The sequence below is a fragment of the Lissotriton vulgaris genome, chromosome 10, assembly GCF_964263255.1.
Source record: "Lissotriton vulgaris chromosome 10, aLisVul1.2, whole genome shotgun sequence".
NCBI classification, from domain to species: domain Eukaryota; kingdom Metazoa; phylum Chordata; class Amphibia; order Caudata; family Salamandridae; genus Lissotriton; species Lissotriton vulgaris.
In genome coordinates this window covers 638,576,746-638,597,861 of record NC_141698.1, presented here as the reverse complement: position 1 = coordinate 638,597,861, position 21,116 = coordinate 638,576,746, and the positions used below count along the sequence as shown (strand labels likewise).

Genomic DNA, 21,116 nt, shown 5'->3' with positions numbered 1-21,116 from the left:
CCCCACTTGGAATCCTGAGCCACTCTTAATGAAGCACCAAGTTGAATTCTCTGTAGTCAATGCAAAATGTTTTCCTTGCCACCACTCTGTTAGGCTGCAAATATCTGGAATTTAAAATGTATATAAGCTGGATTTTAGAATTACTGCACTTATGAAGTATTAACAATATATTGCCTTTCTCAGTAAATAAGTCAGAACAATTTTATGGTTTTTTTTAACTTATATTGCACAACTTCTCGCCAAGCTACAACTTAGAAAAAAGAAGTTATTATTATTCACACAGATGAAACCTAATGCATTAACCAATGCTTGTTAATGATGCATGCTTACAACAAACAGAATTTGCTTGGGGTGAGGCTATTCGAGCTATGGAGCTGAAGCAACTTCTCTGGCATAGTTCCTTCACTGTGAAGGCACACTTTTGTTTACCTGTTCTGCCAAATGGTTGTGTTTGGACCTCTCTTATAAGTTGTTGTACAGTAGCGCTCCCATTGCTCTAGGTGGAGGGTTGTTAAGGATGAAATAAGCTCCACAGGAAATGCTGTTAAGCAGTGGAGGTTGGTGTGACATTAAATAAGATGGGTGCAAATAAACACAATAAAAAAAGTTTAATTTACTTCACACTGCCTGCAGCACGACCTCACTGTTCTGCAGCATGTCCTCAATGTTCCTGGCTCCATACTCTAGTAAAAGCGCGAGGTCCCACAGCCAACACCCTTATCCAATCAAGGCGCTGCTCTCTTGCTGTTAAGCAACATCAGTGAAGCGTCTGGATTGACTGAGCAGGCTGGCTCTGCACTCCAAATGGCAATGGAGGCCTATGCCTTCTCTCCAACCCAGGTGTCTCAGACAGCTGGGTTGGAGAGGTTTGAATTGCACATGTCAGTCTGGCCGTAGCAAGTAAGCTGGCAAAACGAACATATGCTCTTCAAACTGAAGTGGCCACTTCTCAATGATGCCAGTCAGCAGCAGTGATGCCCTGCCCTCACACTCCGTTTGCTGACAGAGATTACAAAATAAAATGATAATAAAATATTTGTAATACCATTTTATTTTTATGCTTTCTGTGCAGCAGTGTGGGAGGCGACGCATATCCGCTCCTATGGAGGAACTGTTGTTGGTGTTAAGGGCATGCCCCTACTTCCCTAGGCGATACCTTAAGATAACAGCTAGAAATACTGCCCATTTCAGAACTAAGTTAGACCAGCAGTGAAGTGAAGGTGACAGAATAAGTTGGTGCACCGGGTTGGAGGGAGCACATGCAAGAGCTGCGTTATGGCTCAACCTGTCGCCATGAATGGGATATATCTTGAATTAAGACAGCAGAAGCATGAGCAGGGATAGGTGGGGTGATTTATTTTATTTATTTTTTATTTTACAGATTTGTAGAGCGCATGGCTGCCCGTAGGCGTCCCAGCGCTAGTGACAGGAACCAGAAGCAGTGGGAGCCTTACGGGAATAGCCATGTCTTGAGAGCCCTATGGAATGAGAGGAGGTTAGGCTGGGCTCTAATGTTTGGGGGCAGAGTGTTCCACAATTTGGAAGCATTGTATGCAAACAGTCGGCCGCCGGAGCGGACTTTCTTGATTCTTGGAACGAATGCTAAGTTGAGGTTTGAAGAGCGAAGCGTTCTCTTGGTGGTGTAAGGTATGATAAGATTTTGTAGGATTGGTGGAGCCTTACCATGCAAAGTGCCTTAAAATGTATTCTCTCCTGAATAGGCAGCCAATGCAAGGCATTCAAGGCAGGTTTGGTGATCTTTTACTTTCCTCCACAGCAATGGCAGGGCTGTGCCCTGGGCTTCAGAATTGAGTTAGGACGAGGCAGCTGAGAGCAGCTTAATAGGCCACTAAAGTGGGATTGATATTACTGATGAGGCGGTGGTGCTTAGTTACACAGACTTCATGTCCCTGGGGAGATCTGATGATGGGGCAGTTCCTACAGAAACCGTCCCTCTGAGAAAATGGGGTATCTACTAAAAGGAGCAGAAATCCTGCTTTACTCAAAGATTATTTTAGTGCTCGTCCACAACTCTAAGACATGGGGTAATAAAGGAGCCTCCTCAGGAAGTGTTAGAAATGGGGGTCTCTAGTTGGCAGAGGTAGGTACTTTTGACCAAATAGAGACCCTTGCTTCTAGTCAGTGTAAGAGGGAAACACACTGTAGATAACCCCTTCTCACCCCCTTAGAAGCTTGGCACGAGCAGACAGACTTATCCCCATGGCAATGGGTAAAGTATTTGTACCAACACCCACAGTAACACAGTGAAACACCACATATGGACACCACACAAGTTGTTTATAAAAATAAAGGTATTTTTATCTAAATTTAAGCAAGACCAAAATGGCAGAAATCCAACTTATGCGAATACTTGTAATTGACTTTTCAAGATGGTACGGAAATCAATTGTAGGTTCTTGTTTTTCTGTGTAATTACTTAATAAACGATCAAGAGTACAGTTCAACACCGGTTCACGTTGCTTGTTACGGGCTCCTTGCCATGTGCGGCTGACTTGCGGTCAGCAAATACCAAAATATGCCCCAAATGCTTTTAGAGTGAAAAAGAAGTTCAAACTCCGGCCCCGGTACCACCGCTCCTCTTGTGGCAGGCACGGGCGGCCGTGATTGCTCGAGCAGAGGCTCACGCTGCGAAGGGGAAAGAGGCCAAGAGCAGTCTCTCACAATACGCACCCCGCCCCAGGCAGTAACATACACATGCTTACTGGACTTGGTCCGAAAATTGCCTGGGGGGTGCAGTCTCTCTCTCCTCTTCTCGCGGCTTGGCATCCCGCTGGGCGGCTTCTCGTTGACGGTGGCTGTTCCTCGCAGGGGGAGTCGAGTTGCTAGGCGGCACCTCACAGCTGATTGGCTCCCAGCTCAGCTCCTTGATCTTGGGCAGATGAAATCGCAGATATGTCTTTAGCAATAAAAGGCTCTGGCCGGCGGCGGTGAATACTCACAGCTCCTTGTCGATGACGGCCCGGGTCGGTGGCGGTGATGATCGCAGCACTTCGTTGGTCACGCTGCTGATTGTAGGAGGGCGCAAGACTGTTTCTGGATACACAGTCACAGTACAAGTCCCACGAAGGTCTCAGGCTGCATAAAGCACACGCACACAGCGTCGCTGAGACGGCAGGGGAACTTTGATGTTCCTGAGTTCCCACAACAGGCGGCCAGCTCTTCTCAGGCCCTTGGAGACTTTCTCTTCAGGACACAGCACACAGAAAAGTCCTTTTGCAAGCAGGGGGGACACAGCAACGTTCCTTATCCTCTTCTTAGTTTAATCAGCAAACTGCAGGCCAGCCCCAGGCACACAGCAAGGGCAGCACTTCTCCACAGCCTCTTCAGCTGTTCTTCTTTGTCAGAGGTTCCTCTTGATCACAAAGTAGTCTAATTTTATAGGGGTTTCAGCTCTTACTTTTATACCTCAAACTTCTTTGTTCTCTATGTGTTAGGGGTCCTGGATCCAGTCTAAACCAGTTCTGGGTGCACTCTGCCAGTGCACAACTTCTTCCTTTGTGAATGTGGGCCAGGGTCTTCAGACGAACCACAGGAGGTGGAGCTTGCATTGTGGAAGGCAGGCACAGCCCTATTCATGCCCAGGTGCTACTCCTCCCACTACTTCAAATGCAGATAGGTATATTCAGCCTAGTGCTGACTCACCAGACTCCTGGAGCCACCTCAGCCCCTGTCACTCTCAAGCCAGACAGTCAATCCACAAACAGGCAGAGGCACATGGATAGGTTCAACAAGAAAATAGCCACTTTCTAAAAGTGCTATTTTCAAACATAGAATTTAAAAACCATCTTTACGAAAAGATGTTCTGAGCTCAGGGATACCAGACTCCAATTTTCTATCTCACTCCTATGTGAAGATATGCAAGTAAACATGTCAGACAGAATTCCCCATTCTGTCCTATGCACAAGATATCCTTTCAATAGTGAAAAAACTAAATTGGCAGTATTTCACTATCAGGACATGGTGCACACGCCAATACATGTCCTACCTTTTACATACACTGCACCCTGCCCAGGGGGGTACCATGGGCCTACCATAGGGGTGTCCTATGTGTAAGAGAAGGGAAGGGTAAGGACTGGCAAGTGGGTACACTGGCAAGGTCAAAAATGGCAGTTAGCAAACTGTGCGCACGCACTGCAATGGCAGACTTGAGACATCTCTTTGGGGCAATTCATGTGGGTGGCACAATCAGTGCTGCAGGCCCACTAGTGGTACAAAAGGGGGTGATGATGGACAGAGCATCTGAATCAATCAAACACTCACACCCAGTCAAAAGATCTGGGTTTAATCCATCACCGTTCTGTAGCCCACTCTGCCACCCCAGTTCAGACATGGCTATATGCAAATCAGTCTGACCCTGTGCCTCATGGGAACAGTCCAGCCCGAATGGCCAAGCCATGTCTTCCCTGGACCGGAAACAAGCTTCCGAGGACCGGTTTCTGGCATTCCAGCCGTCTTCAGCCCGGCTTGCTTGAATCCAGTGGCAAAGTGAGAAAGGGACTCACGTCTGAGCATACCCTGCCACACTTATGGCAGCCAAAAGCGGTACAAAAGGGGGTGGTGATGGACGGAGCATCTGAATCAATCAAACACCCTTGCTTAATAAAGTGTTATGCTTTTAAAAAAAAAAAGAAATCCATAAAAACATGTTGGAAAAATAACAGTTGTAGCAATCTAAATGCCAAGGCTACTTTTTTCAGGTGTGTAACTTGTTCTTGGAAGAAGCTGCAGTTGTTACCTGTCCTACCAACTGGTAGTTCACAAGGTGAGAAACACTAAAGGGCATATTTATCAAAGAGTTGTTTTGCCCTTGCACCACACAAAGGGGTGCAAGAGCAATGCAACACTTGAGTTAGATTTGCCAAGCCACACAAGGGCACCTTGCGTGGCTCTGAGTGCCTTGATAAATTTGGAGTAAAGCAACGCAGCGCAAATAACTGCATTGTTTTACTCTGCCCCAGAAAGGCATTACATGGGTATTCACATACATCCACCCATTCGTTTTGGCGCATTCCCAAATTATCATACACCCAACTGGGAGAGAAGGGTCACAGGGATAATTTTTACGACTAGCCACAATTCCAATTCCCACTTTAACAATCACAATACCTATTTGAACTGGGGGTCTGATATCTCAAAAGCCTGCAAGTGCTTGAAGCTGCTACAAACAAAGAAGCAAAAAAAGGGGAAAAGAAGAGGAAAAGGATGAAAGTAAAGAAGCGGTAGGGAGAAACTGAGCGAATACCCAGATTCCCATCTATTGTCAGTGTGATCAATCTTATCATCTGGTTATCTAGACAAAAGGATGGTGTGTCCCTTGATCATCGGGACAACCTCCCCAAAGATAAGAGTTCGCTCAATAGAAACCAGGATGAAGAGCAGGGAGACAAATTATGCACACTTCAAATCCATGACCCCTTGGGAAAAGCAGTGCAACAAAAACAAAGGTGAGTGATATTAAAGTAGAGTGATTAGGAATACCACCTCATCCTCTAGATTAAAAATAGAACCGTGCAATAAGCAGTGTCAACAAATAACTGCTAGTTCTTTAAGGCCAACATGTTTCAGCCATTGGGGTAAAAATCCCCCAGGCTTTCGTCAGGACCTCTGTTTTCAAAATTTGCTACTGCATGAAAAAGTGAAAAAATTGAAGTAATTTTGATGATAAACCGTTGGAAATAATACAACCTGTTTTTACAATTCCTCCACTTTAAGGGATGCGACCAGCATTCGGCTTGATCGGGGACTGGACCTCACCTCACCTGGACTACGCTTAGGAATACGAGGCCCCGCTCTGTCCATCGTTGCCTCTGGCTTTGTCTGAGTCCGAGCCCCAAATGAAGCATTACGGGTAGACCTGGGAGTGCTAAAAATTGCTACGCTTTACCAGGGGAAGTGTAACGAGGAGAAATATCTTCATTTCTCCACGTTGTTTCCTCTTTCTATGTGTGATGCATTCTGCAGTCTGAATATATATAACATGTTTTTTTTTTAAATATCTGAAGTACTTTTTTCCCATTAAAAGTTCCCGTGCATGGAAAAGAATTGATGGCAGAAAGAGGAAAAGGTTGTGACCGCATCATTGATGGGTGGACTGCTCCGAATGGAGGTTGCCCTTGCTGAGCTCCGTATGTTGAACCTGCAGAGTTCTGGTGGTGTTTTTCAGTTTGGGGATCCAAGGAGAGAAAGAAAGTGCCTTGCTTGCGCTGCTCAAGCACTATCTTACTTTGTGGTGGAAATTGTCGCTTGGAATTGGTGGTGGTGTATTGCCATGTGTAGGTACCACCCAGAGATAAATCTGAGAAATGTACCATCATGAACCCAAATCTCAGTTGTACTGTGACTCCATGCATAAGTAGTACCTATACCTGTGGCCCCTGCTTTCCACTTATGTTAACTATTCCACTGTGCCTATTCAGAAAACCCAGGGTCCTTCTTTTTTGGGGTGCCTAAGCTGCCTTGACTGCTGGCAGCATATTTCCATTATCTTCTTCTTCAATATTTCCCTGTTGGGGTTTATCTCCAGTGCTTCTATGCTATGCTTTGGGCACTGCTTAGTCTTTGTGGATTCTACAGTGGTAGAGTGACCCTGTGACGCTGCTTACTGCTGGTTGCGTTGATTTCACTGGAGTATGCCACCATTTGCTGCCTGGTGCATAAGTGACTGCAGTGACATCCTGTTCCTTAACTTGTTGTGGCATCTAGTGACACTCCTTGTAATCAGTGAGGGACTTGTACTGATGTTAGAGTAATTACCATCTGCACTAGTTAGGTTGTGTCTGCTCCTGTCTCTCTGAGTCCTGCCACCTTTGTTAGGGGATATGGAGGCACAATACCTTGTGAACTCCATATTTGCAAGGGATTTATTCATATTGATCACGAACTCGTTCGATATTTGCAACAACAGATTATCTGAAGCTTTTTGCATAATTGTTCATGCCTGTCCATTCTCTTTTTCTTTATTGTGTAATATCACTGAAACTGAATAACATGTAAATTGTTTTATACTACAATTACATGTATTCATTAATCTCATGAACACCCTTATATAGTCTCAAGAAAAATGTCGTCCAAAAATAGTGTACAAGCAACACAATCAGCGATTAAGCACTTTTTAAGATTTTTCTGAACAGTCATCAACAGCTATCGTGTCTGCTGTTAATCAGCAAGCTATCCCAGAATTTAGGGTCCAACACTTAAAATATCCTTTCCCCCAAGATTTGCTCTTTTTATTGAGAATGACAGAAACTGCAGATTGGTGGACCACCATGCTGTACCAACTAAGCGTGTTAGTAAAGCAGGCATGTCCTCAAGCTTTTAAACAATGATGTAAGAACTGTAATCCTTGTTACCCCTTCCTGCACAAAGACTAACCCCATGCAGACAATCTTTTACTATGTCACAAGGATGCCTGTGTGGGGCCGGACTGGCCGTAGGGGCACCGGGCATTTCCCTGGTGGGCCGGTTTTAGGCCCATGGGGGCCGATTTTGTTACAGGGCTGTTTTTGCAGCATAGCTGCAATATCTGCCTCTGTACCGAAAATGGCCAAAACTGGGGGTGGCAAACAGCTAGGCCGCATCTCCAACCCCATGGGGGGCCGGCCGAGCACTTTGTCAAGGCCGGTTTTGGTTCCCAACCCGGCCTGTGCCTGTGTTTGTGCTAGGCAGCACAAAGTGCCCCAGTGCATGGATAAACCAGAACTGCACCATTTCATTGTAGCAATTTCACAATTCTGCTCTCTCCAGTTCACCCAACTCAGAGAGGGAACTTTGCTTGCTGTCCTGCGTTGCGTGAACTCTTAATAAATCTAGGCACCAGTGTCTTTGAATAACGGATTCCTACTCAGTAAAAATAGCACACTAAAATAATCAAACAAGATCAAGATTGAGTTTTCAAGCCCTGTTTCATCAAACTCTGTTTAGTACATCACCAACTTTTTCTTTTTCTGACAATATGGCTACTTACATTCACTCAAGCCTTTTTTTAAATGTTTCTGATCACTCATGTTAGTACATAGTTTCACGCAAAAACCATAATATCATACATGAAACAAGGCCAAACATCTGTACTTTCCATTAAATAGTAAATCACACTAGTATCGTTTTCTATTATTAATCTGTTTATGGGCCATTTGTAAAACTGTCAATTTATGGCTGCCATGATGGTTTTAGGAAAGGAAAAAAGTCTCCTGGGAAACCGAATGTAGGTCAAGTAATTAATTTACTTCAGCAAGGCATAAATAAAATAGCGCCCTGACATTTCACCCAAGGCAATTTTTAGCTCCACGAAACACGGTGATAGGGCATCCGAAGGAAATATGTACTTTTTTCCAAATACCACCCAAGAAAAAACCTATACTGCACCTTTTGAATGCTCACACCTTGGTTGCCAATTTCAATCACATCACATCATCTGCCATTCAGAGGTTAGCTTCAGATGTACTTATTTAACCCACATAGCCTTCTTTTTCTGCCCATTGCCCTCAAACAACGTGTGATAAAGAGAACAAAAACACTTTGCTCATATTTGTGTGTCACTTTCTCCATGTCGAACTGTGAAAATGCTCATGATTACAGGGATCTGATGATCCTAATCATGGTAGGTGGAAACATACTTATGGAAAGTTTGAGGAATTGCACACTTCTTATATACTCCTGTAATATTGCATATTGAACGACTGATACAGAATGAATGATATATAGCTACATACTTACACTACGAGCAGCAGAGGATAGTGTGCTGTGTCTACAAAGGTTGCAGGCTTGATAATTTGCAAAGTTAATTCTGCGGAAGAGAAAAACAAACACGTCAGTTTCGGCTCATAATTGACTATTGCATCTTTAGGGCTTCCTAGGGATGCAGTTTCTCTCAGGCATTTTGATTTAATTACAGGAATGCCATGGCATGTACCAGTCGTGAACTGATAGGCACATTACTGTTTTAACTAAATAAATACAACTGCACCCCAGTGGTAAATAACACACACTTACTCACACTCTCTCTCTCTTCTGAAGTGCTGATGTCAAACTAAAATGTAGAGCCTAATATTAGAAATTACTGCTTAAAGCACCACAAATTCCATGATATCAATCAGATTTGAATATTTAAAAAATACGGAGGTGGTCAGACATGTTTTTGTAATGCAGATATCTCAGAATCTACTGGATTGTCACCAAAGGACAAAATAGTTTATTCTGTCTTTATGACAGGTTTGGTGGTATTCTGTTCAGCAGGTTCCCTAGAAAACAGCAAGAATTCCTGTTGTTTTTAGCACACCCTCAGAGCACTTCAACACTGCTTACCAGTGCTCTCTCCTATAAACATGGTAAAATGGGTTTACACCTGATTGACATATTTAATTTATTTGAAAGCCCCCTGTAAAGTGGTATACCATATACCGAAGGTCTGTAAATTAAATTCTAAAAGTGGGCATGCAGCAGTGATTGAGCCACCCACAGAAGTAGCCCTTTAACCATATCTCAGACCTTCAATTGCAGTGTCTGTGTGTGAAATTTTACTGTCACTTCGACTTGGCTTTTAAAAACCTTTGCCAAACCTTACACTCCAACATACATCACTCATGAGGTAGGCCCTAGGTAGCCCATAGGACGGGGTGCTGTGTATGTAAAATGTAGGATATGAACTTTCAAGTTTTGCATGTCCTAGTATTAAAAAATACCTACATTAATTTTTCTTTACTGTGAGGCCTAGTCCTTTCATAGGTTAACATTGGGAATTCCTTAATACACTTTTAAGCTGTAATTCGTGATTTGAAACGAGTAGCTGTGTCATGTTTCATACCTTTGGAATGGCAATGATAAGTCCTCTTTACTGATAACGTTGGATTTAACAGTACTATGCTAGAAAAGCCACTTTTAGAAAGTTGCCATTTCTCTGCTCTTACAGCTCTGTGCGCCAGCTGCCTGTCTCGAATACACGTCTTGGGTGTATGACAGCTGCACTTTATGCTCTTCCTGTAGACAGGCATAAACACAGGAAGGTTAGAGTGTCTGATTACTCACCTGCATTCTGATGGCTCTTCCTGAGCAGGAAGGAAGGGAGCTGACGCATCTGAATAGGTAGTGGCCTTACCCGACTCAACGGGCTGATTACCCCCCACAGATAGTCTGAAACCAGGGCTGAGGAAGAAAGGATAGGTGTCTATTTTTCTAAACCAGTGTGGTCTTTTTGTGGTGTTTACATTGTGTTACTGTGTGTTGTACAACTACTTAACACATTGCCTCTTTAGAAAAGCCTGCTCTGTGGCAAGCTACCAGAGGGTGAGCACAGGTTATCTTTTAGTGTGTATCTAGCCTATCCTGACTAGAGTGGTGGTTCCTCCATGGACAGGATGCATACCTCTGCCACCTAGAAACCCCAGTTCTAACTATATATATATCTATCTCCCTCTCTATATATATATATATATATAGATATCGATATTAGATATATATTTGTTTATTTATATAATCCATAATATCCTAAATTTAAGGTTGGTGCGTTGCAACGTTACAAAATTGGTAACTGTGATGTTTTAATGTTTTACATTGCAAATTAAGGTGTGAAAGAACCATATCAACCGCACAATATTGACACACTCAGTGTCATCAAGGTAGTGGATGCAGAGTGAGAATAGTAAATAAATGCTCCCCAATGAAAAGTTGTCTTAACATACTGTGTAAATCATTACCTTGCAATCTGAATTGTTGTAGGGCGATATTTATGTATTGGATGCTGTGACGTGGAATCAAATTAGCACCAGTAAGGAGAGGCTAAAGACCTAGTCTGTTTCTCCACTGGTAACTGACATCTTCTAAATGGAATGATCCATCATGCCGCAAACAGGGAAAGTTTTTTTTTTTAAAGAAATAACGAAATACGCCCTATTTAGCACTGGCATTCTAGATTGATTCATATTAACCTCGTTTGCGTTCTAATTAGAGAACAAATTAACATTTTGGTTCAAGCAGAGTGTTGCAAAAACATCCTCTGTCACACTGGCAGATTACTGCTGCAGGAACAATGCTAATGGGCGGCAAATAGGATCAATAGCCCTGGGACAGCTGGAGGCAGCATCTTTACTGTAGTGGGTAAAAATAAACAGGCAATATTAATAACTCATGGGCCCTGCTGATTCACTGACTGCGAGGCCTTCGAGGCAGAGCGAGGAAGCAACGTGAAGCGCACAAACAAGCAACCATTTAGTGCTTGTGAGACAAACACAATGGATGCTGACTGAATATGGAATCGGAAAAAAACAGAAGCAGTCTCTGCAACCTGTGATATTACCGACCCTGTGCGAATATCACTTGGAGAAACGCAGTTTAGGCCCCATTAAGAGATGAGTGTTAATTAGAGGAGGAGATGGGAGGGCCGGGGTTATCATTTCTGGTCAGTATAACCCCCCCTCACCCCCCCCCACACACACACACACGCTTCCCCACACACACAGTCCAAGATATTGAGCGTCATTTGTTTTTGGTCCTGAGATTAGAAAAAAATGCCTGGAACAGAATTACTGGGTTCAATACTATATTTTTTCCTTAATTCCAAGGTCGTTTTCATTTTTTTTGCGTACAATTTTGTTTTATTAGGTTATTTGTAAACATTGCATACATCAGTTGACACGAAGCATTATCTGACATGAATAAAGTTCACTGTGAGAGAGTCTAATAACAAACAGCAAGTTATGGAGCAGAACACAGCAAAATTGCTGCTTTAAGAAAAGTAACAAACTATTAGAATATCAAACAAACGACAGTCATACAGCGCAGTGGACGGTCAGGAAGAGATTTGTAAGATGGGAGTGGGTGAGATACAACAGTCAAGCAATAAATAAAAACGGCACTAAACTGCCACTGGGAAGCTTAGAGTAAACTGGGCAATCACATGAATGAGGAGTGGACCGCTCAACCCATCACATCACTAACAATCTTTGCCCAGTCCTATCAGTCTGAGCTCAAGCCTCCAACTAGTCGAGGCCCCAGAATAACCGACTCATGGAGGGAGTACTCATCTGGAGTAAGTAATGACTGCCCCAGATCACCAATGTCCATTCAATCATGAAATATCGAATCCCATGCCACTGTGTGCTCAGTACTAGGCTAGCCACTCTGTGTTTCTAGCATTAACCGTGCTCCTTCACACTGTAAATGTAAATGTAAATGTATAGGCATTTATATAGCGCACTACTTACCCGGAGGGTCCCAAGGCGCTTCGACCGCTGCGAAACCCTTCCTGGCTTCCCTGAGAGATGGTCCCTTAATGGGTATCTCCAGGGTGAGACCAGGCATCCCCGGCGGTCTGGTGGGGCCGTTAGTGAAGATGAGGCAAGCTAATGCCCAGAGTTGCCGAGTGTGATCGCTGATCAGAGTGGGCACCGAGGCGAGAGAATTATCGAGTCCGCTGACCCTGGTCCAGAAACCTGCCGCGCCGGGAATCGAACCCTGGTCCCGGGCCGTCCTCTGCTCAGCCCTTTTTGGTAATTCATGCCTCCATCCCTGTAGGGAGGGGCTCATGGGAGATTTCCAAGACATGAGTAACTTCTGCCTAGCGAGGTCAAGGAAATTCAACTTTGACGTTTTTTTCGGACCCTGTGCATTTCTGCTGCTCACTCCTTGAGGTCCCCGTAAGCACCTTCATTGAATATCCCTTTGGGAAAGGATCAGCGCCAGCTCCTTACACATGATGAAGATATATATCTTAGTGGCATGATAAGTAGTTTATGATGCCTTAACAAGACGACTAACTTTTACTCCATCCAGGATTAGAGGAGTCCATTTTACCACTACTCAGCTGTCACACTGTATTTCGTTTTGTCCTGAAGAAGACCCTAGGTGATGTCCCTATAATACAGACACTTAGGTCAAAACGTTGACGTATTACTCACTCCTTAGACCGTGTAACCATAAAAAGATGAAGTTTCAGGTTACTACTGGAACTAGATACCTGGACAGAGATTAATATATGTTGTTTACCATTTTGTGTTATTTATGTATCTATGTTTTGTCTGACAGTTTTTTCACTTTTATCACGCCATGTCACATTAGTCACTAATTAACAACTCACCTTGTTTATATTTACTGTATTACAGACTGTTTTCAACAGAAAGAAATATATAAAAGAAAAAATATATATGTTTATCTAAAAAGCTGAGTTGTGTGCTTGAGTTAAAGAATTGTTTTCTAGCTGTATATCGCTGTTTATCTGAAGGAATTATTCTCTACCCTACAGAACTATTCTGTAGACAATAAGAAACACAAAGCAGCTTTGCATTACTCTGCGACAAGGGAGAGTGGTACATGGGCATGCCTATGAATCCACCCACTCTTTTTGAAGCAAAACCCTATCTACTATCTTTAGTAGACAGGCTTTAGCGGCAAAAAATAATGCTGCTTCCAAGCAGGCGTTAAAAAGAAGGAATGCTTTTATTTCTCCTAACACTTCCCACTTTGCATATGACCATTACAGCACACATCCAACATGTGAAATGTTTTAAAATTAGTCTCAGTTTAGTATTTTGCACTGGAAGGCTACCCTTCCAGTACAAAACCTATGCAAGACTCATGCAGACACCCTTGCACTATGGTGCAAAGGTGTGTGAGAGAGGAAGAGAGTGTCATATGTCTGAAAATATGGTGCTGTCCTTCTCCCTCCCTCTCAAGCAACATAGCACAGGTTTTGTTCGGTGCTGAGCTGCGTTGTGTAAATGTTTTGTGAATCTGGACCTTGATGTGATTCAATTTTCAATCAGCATAAGGCAACACAATGCATCCAGATACTCATTCTCTCACCCACAACTCAAGTGATTACTGAAAACTGTACAAGAAGGTAAGATAAAACTGAATACTGGGCTCTACACCATTTGATTTTTATAAAAGCTTTTGTATTTTATGGTTCTCATTGAGAACTATTATTGTGAGTACCACTGCAATAAAGTAGCAATAGTGGGAAACAATAACAATTTTTACACTGTTGCTACATTATAAAGGAATCCCAGGCTGCTCTGATGGGTTCTCGGAGAGCTTATCAGTGCTATGCTGGATCTAGCAGTTTTGGGAGGCAGCACGGTAGAAAGGTACAGAGGATGGTAGTGGTGGATGGCAGGTGGCCCGGAATTATTTTTTACATCTGGGTCAGGGAGGAAAGGTCATGTTTTATACAACTCCTCCATTGCTCCCCTTCCACTGCGCAGCAGTTGAAAACTGTGGCCGTTGATTTTGGGAACCATACATTCCATCAAATTATAGATGGGTAAAAAGTGAATCACAGGGATGTTTTTGACATTGGGGTTCTGAGTTGTCTGTTTGATATAGAGCCCCTTTGTGAGAAAAAATCCCACTTTTCACGTTTTCAGTGCTACTTATCTATATTTCTATAGGTTAGGCGCTGCTCTGTAGACACTGAGGGCAATGGCATTCATATGTGTTTAACTGAATATAATTATTTCTTCTACATAATCAATTGGAAACATGCGAAAAATATGTTTTTCCTATTACATTATATTCTCTCTGCATCTTGTGGTTTAAGGGATGGCTATACCCTAATGGAGAACGTTGGTAGATGATATCAGATCTTTCAAATCAAGTAGGAATTTACACATTGGAACTACACATTTTGCATATTTATTATTCATTAGAATTCCAATATATGTACAAATTTATGCAAAATTAAATGAACTACTGTGGACATAAGTACACAATGTTCTGCCATGTGACATATCTGCCATAAGAACTAGGCCTGTGTAAATGTTCTGTAATGCCAGTGTAATGGTACGTACTTGCCAAATTTAGCATTTTGAGAAATTGATGAAATTTTTACTATTTTGTGTAATGTAAAGTTTTGCATGATTTTTCGTTGTAGTTGTAAATGTCTCCCAAAAAACATTTTCTCTTTGATTCAGTCTCCTGCCCGTATATCATATGACTTTTCTTTGCGATTTATAGCCTCACAGAAAAAATATGAGATACCATACCAGCAAAATGTATTTTGCGTAAAAACATAATTTGGGATAAATTGTGCATAGATAACAAAAAACAAATCCACAAACTTGTAATTGAAACCCAGGTCCACAGGACTAAAAGCTGTACATGTACTCACTAGGCCACCTCTCTCACTGGCTTGCACTACTTCTCAAAACGTCTGCCGCAAACAGCCATTCAAAAAAAAAACTTACTGTAATCCTCTATTTTGATTTCTCGATATTCCACTTTAGGCATTTGTCTCGTTTCCATTGCTTGTTTCACATGCTCATTTCTTTCGAGCTCAATTATGTCTGTAAAAAATGTTTGGAAGCAAGACAAATCATGTTAATGCTGCTCACTCAGGAGTAAGATATTACTTTTTTGACACACTTTTAGACAAAATTACAAACACTCCTGCTTGAGGTCATCAATGCTACATGCCTTTCATGTTTTGATCACTGCATCTTCAAGACACAAAAATGACAGAGCTTCACCTCTCAGATATCGAATATACCCTGTATTTATTTCTCTTCCTGGCCTTCTAGTACAGACGCCACTTGCTGTATTGTTTCATGATTGCTTACACAGTACCACTGAACTAAAATGTACGTCCCAGTATATTTTGACTTCCTTTATTTTTCATTTTTGGCTCTAAGTTCAAGTGTAACGTAAATTTTTTTTAAAGGCAGTGAAAATGTAAATGAATAACTTTCACCAAAGTGGAAAGGAAGTTTTATCAAACTATGTTGCAAGGAGGATATGGCCACAAATACCCCATATGTTTTTATTTGGAAGGGGTGCCACTGACTTCCGGTACCTCAGTCCAATCAATGACATGCATACTGTCTAGGCCTGGGCATAGGACTACGCTACGCTCAAGTAGTTTGCGTAGTTTGCACAGCTACGCGAATTACATGTAGCACTGTGCAAAAACACGTAGCGTAGCGGGCATTTTGTGCTCGCTCGCGATCCTGAACGTCAAGTTGGCGACCGCGAGCTAAGAAAATGACATCCCGTGAGACTTTTTCCTCGTTCGCGATCAGCAACATCAAGTTGCACCTCCTGGAAAGATTCTCAACGCGGGGAAGTCAGGTTTCTCATTGTGAGTGGTTGCATATGCTCGCGACCGCTCGCGATGAGAAACTACAAGTCTGTGTTGAGAAAGCTGCCGCTACAGTAAAAATCTACTTGAGCGGCAGAAAACAACCGCTTACACTGTGCAAGATGCCGCTTGCAATGATTGAACAGTGCGGACAAACCTCCTGCACTGTGCAATCATTGCGAAAAGCATTTCCCTACCACACTACGCAGTTCCTGTAGTGCCACGCGTAGCTCCTGTAGTGCGAAGTGCTCTTCCCATAGCTACGCGTAGCGCTACTATGCGAACTACGCCCAGGGTTAGTCCAGACCTGTTCCAACCAGTTCTCCCCCTCCTTGATAGTTTACAATCATGCACCCAAGTAAAGTGCCTAGCCATAGCCAGAGTTTGTAGACACCCAAGCTCACAGCCACCGTTTTGCCCCCTTGCTCCATCTCCTCTTTTGCCTCCCATTTCTAGTTTCCTGCTATATGATAGTTAGGGGTTTCCTGAGGTGGACTGCAGGGGTTCAGCCTGTGAGGTCAAGGGGTGTGGCATGCCCTCAGGAGTTTAATTGTGCCTTAGCACCCGGCAGATCTCTTTGTACCCCCGCATGACTCCAGCTGGAGGTCCTCTCGCCAGAAGCAACGCTCCATTTCCTTGGTCCCAGTTCCGCAGGCAAAGTTGCCCTGCCTACATTGCTCCCATATACCAAGACAATTGATGTAGACCTGCCGGTACTATCACAGTCCCTTCCACACTGCACTCCATTTTCAAAGTGACTCAGACTCCATCACCAGGCCGGCCCCTCTCCTAACATATTCACATACTCTTCCCACCTCATCTAAACTACTGCCCCACTCAAAATTCTCCCTCCGCTCCAAGATAACTTTCTCTCAACTAAGTCACAGTGACACAATTCTAAAAAAATTGCATTTGATTGACACATGTTTGAATGACTTCACTGGATGCCAAACGAGAAGCCATGTCAACACTAACACAAATTTCGTTTTTTTCTCTTAGGTACCATTCACTGTTATTAAAAATTAAATAACAAAATACAAATGTCAGAAAAACGTAACAAATCAAAATTCTAGTCTTTAAAATAAGAAACCTAGACGAACGGTAAAAGTAACAGCCTGTCAAATAAGGTGTAATGGTTCTCCTTCTCAACTCTTCCATCCAGTATTTTAAACAGAAACTGAATTAATTTCCACATATTTACTGTGGTTTCTGAAACTGCCCAATTATCATCAATTTATGTTTATTGGGATAAAGGTTTATTAAACAATAAAATATTAAAATATGCACTAAATACACAGATATATAGGTTAAAATTTTAACAAATATTGCTTTTTACAGAAATTTAAAATTGGTCCGGTACAAGTGCTGTTACAAAGTATGGCATGTCTACTGAGAGACTTATTGCAACTAAGCGGCGCAATATTCCATATTTGAAAAATAGAAACACCCCAATCACTGGCACATAGTAAATTACTGATTGCAATATATAAGTGATTCTGCAAAAAACTGTGACAAAAATACTCATTTCAGATCTATTTGATTCACTCCTGTTCCCTTTTAGTCTTAAAAAATGCGAGGTTATGATGATAGTTGTGCAATTATCAGGCTGTACATTTAGCTGTGCACTTACATTTTGTTCCGCCTTGAGCTTGGCAGCTGTGCATCATTGGCATATGCTGAAACTGGTAAATCTCTACTTAACTATTTATACTGACATTCATGGTATAGTGGTAGTCGATATTCTGCATCCAAATTTTCGTGGGTTGAATTTTAAAAAAGTGATCACACAGTAGAAGCCCCCCTACAGCCTTATTATTTGTCTATGGTGCAATTTGAGGATGTTTGTCTTACATTTCAAACTACCATCCTCACAAAACTCTCTAAAAGAGTGTTTCTGCAGTGATATTTTAACAAACTCTATTGCAGTAGTTTTAAGATTGATTCGATGTGTCGCTTCTTTGTGGAAGGGTTGTGCCTCATGTTTGTGTTTCTGAATGTAGGTATGTTAAAAGCAGTCATGCTAAATAGTCAGAGAATGTTCATATAAACCAGTACAAATAAATAGGAGTGTGTCCTCTTTCCACTTCTACTAATAGAGAGTTGGCCATTTGACCCCGATTTGCAAAGGCATCTAAGAGTAGGTAAAAAAGTAGTCTTGTAGAACTACTTCCCGTACTCGTGAAAGCGCATGTGAATCAGCCCATAGACAGGAAGTAAAATGTTTGGCAATGTAAGATATTTGGAGGTGCCGAACTTACAGATCAAACGTCAGTAAGTTACGCTTATTGCCTTAGGAAAACATGATTCGCAGAATTATAATTAAGGCTCCTGTTTTAAGTTTTTACCGATTTTTACAGATAAATACAGACAGAAAACATTTATTTTCTTGTCTTTATATATTTTTAAATGTGGATAAAAACGGAAATTGGGTTTCTTTTTGAGTAATTTTAAATACTTTCTGCCATGACTGCCAGGTCAATAGCAGTGTGGACTAATAGGTAAGGAGGCTAAAAAAGAAAGGACTTTTAGTAAAGAGGCTTTAACAGAAGTAGATATGACCATGGTTGGTACCGAAATGTGCATATGTTCTTAGAAGTACATTGATTTATCTCCTGCGGGTGATTACAGCATTGAAACCTAGAAGGCATTCAAGCAAGAGTGCACATTTACCGGTTAAATAAATATGGAAATATACTAATTTCAGCTTCATTGTTCCACAAAACCCAAAATAAATATGGATAAATACAGATAAAGTTAACAAAAAAATAAATATTGGTTAAATACAATAAATACCATAAAACCGGGAGCCCCAATTATAATTTCACAGGCCTGTGGTATACATATGACATAAATAGAAAATACTGCCCAGTGCTATTTGAAAAATATTTTCCAATACGTACTGAATGTGCAGTAGCATGAAACCTGAAAGCATGCAACAATGTCTATACACATGAGAGCATCGCAGCAACAACATTTTAAAACTGAAAATGTCATTATCATCCTTATCAAGCACATAAATGCGCCATCCATGCCTGTGGGTCCACTGCAGCTTCTTTCAGCTTTCAAAACAATTCCCTGCTGTTTCCTGTCACACACTGCTGCAAGAGCAGTGTGGTGCCCACAAAGAGAGCCAATGGGAAGCCATTTGCCAAGCCTGCTACTAGCTAAACAAACTCTGCTTCGTTATGCGACAGATGAAATGACTCACATACAACAGAGCTCTCTCTCTCTCTCTCTCTCTTTTATACCACATAATGCTCGGGTTGGCTGTGAGAGGCTCGGGTAGCCCTGAATCTTCATTGTATAATGATTATATGATCAATTAGAAGAAAAACTCAAATTATTTGTGTATTGTCCATTGGTCATATCTGATTTTCTATATGAAAAAATGATGGTATTACTAGACTATATACATGTGAAGTATACAGCAATTATATTGTATTGCAGTTGGATTTATATAGCGCTTACTACCCTGACTAGGCACTGAAGCGCTTTGTATGCGCATCAAAAGATTATTTTCTCAGTTGATGCTAGATTTTTTTCCCCCTCAAGCTCGGCTCCTCTCTTATTAAATGCATCACATTTTAGTAAAGTTTCAGCTGAAAAAAAAATATATTGTGAATTTCAGAAGATGGATATTTAATGAAAATACATTTTATTTGAATATTGATGCATCACTGAAGGGCATTCTTGATCACCTAAGCAATTTTGTAATTTTTCACTTGAAAATAGATAATTCGTCTGAACATTTTCATATGTACTTTGCTACTGCTGACAATGATTGCTTGCCCTTTGCCGCCTCTACACCATGTTAATAATGTTTATTTATATTCACATATCGCATATTATATAACATGGTCAAACGTGCTTACATAAATTGACATACTTTTGATACAAGTATGCAGTGATTACATTTTTCATCTAGTGCAGAAGATTAAAAATGATATGCAAATCCTTTCAATCTTCTTCAGTTGCCTGCGCCTGCCCATTTAATCATCAGTCATCTCATTTCCATCTCAAGACAGCTCTGATTAATGTTTTAAAATAATTGTGAAAAATGAGCTATCAATTGACATCTGGAAGGGGTTCTGAAAACTGGAAAATAAAAGTTTGTAATTCGAAACAATAGCTGCTGCCTAAATCACAAATAAGCATCCAAGGGGAATTTTCAGCTTTACTTTTTAGGTCTGACCTATAGACTGCCTTAGACGTCTCACCCATCTCATATGAATAATTAAAAAATATTCGCATAAATACATGCATAGATGAGTTTTGGGTCAGGCCTCTTCAGTCATTGGACTTTTCAACTGAAATTCCTATTTTGCTTCTTTTCACAAAGAGCATGCAGCAGGGAGCAGCAGTCCAGCCCTCTTACGCCATTGGTTTTCTTGCACTTTGAGTGACATCATTTTACATGGTCACATGCATGTAAGCATCCATCTAAAAAAAGTGCAGTTCACTTCCAGGACTGGTTTGACAAAACTTTACTTGGCCAATGCCTTTATGAATTCCATCCTTGAGTGTTTATAGTATGTCTTCATGTTAACCCTTTCGATGCTGATGACGAGCTCGTCATCAGCCACGGTGGTCGTGTGCTGATGACGAGCTGAGCTCGTCATGAATATATGGCATCAAGGTTTTTCCAGCACAGGGGAAAAATAACCACAGCAGCCAAGGTGTTAAAGTAGCCAATTTTCTATGAGACAAAAATAATATTTTCCTATGTGTGCATTAAAACTAAAAAAAGGTTACTAAATCTGTTTAAAGTACACCTCTATCCTAGGCAGTGTTTAAGTTGTAAAAGAATGAGTGCCGGCCCACAGTTTTGCTCAGCAGTCCACAGCCAGCCTTATCAAAGGTCAGGGTACTAAATACCAAAGATGGATAATCTTGATTCTACCACCTGCCTCTTAAATCCACCACCACTTGCCCTAGATCAAAGTCTGTTTATGGAAAATAAGTGCCAATCTTCAAAAATGAATGCCAGTGGGCTATAGGTGTAACCACGGCTAAAATTAAGCACTGCTGCTAGG

The 21,116-nt window shown here is 41.7% G+C and overlaps 1 protein-coding gene across 4 annotated transcripts in view; it reads right to left on the bottom strand.

Annotated features, from left to right (window-relative positions):
• Nucleotides 1-21,116, bottom strand: part of DPP6 (dipeptidyl peptidase like 6) — a 2,152,278-nt gene that overhangs the window by 90,509 nt on the left and 2,040,653 nt on the right. For all 4 annotated transcript variants that reach the window (XM_086941474.1, XM_086941473.1, XM_086941476.1 and 1 more), the window contains exons 18-19: nt 15,194-15,292; nt 8,733-8,802 (exon numbers count right to left, since the gene is read on the bottom strand). In XM_086941474.1, the coding sequence (XP_086797600.1) occupies nt 8,733-8,802; nt 15,194-15,292 (169 nt within the window). The remainder of the gene's footprint in view (nt 1-8,732; nt 8,803-15,193; nt 15,293-21,116) is intronic.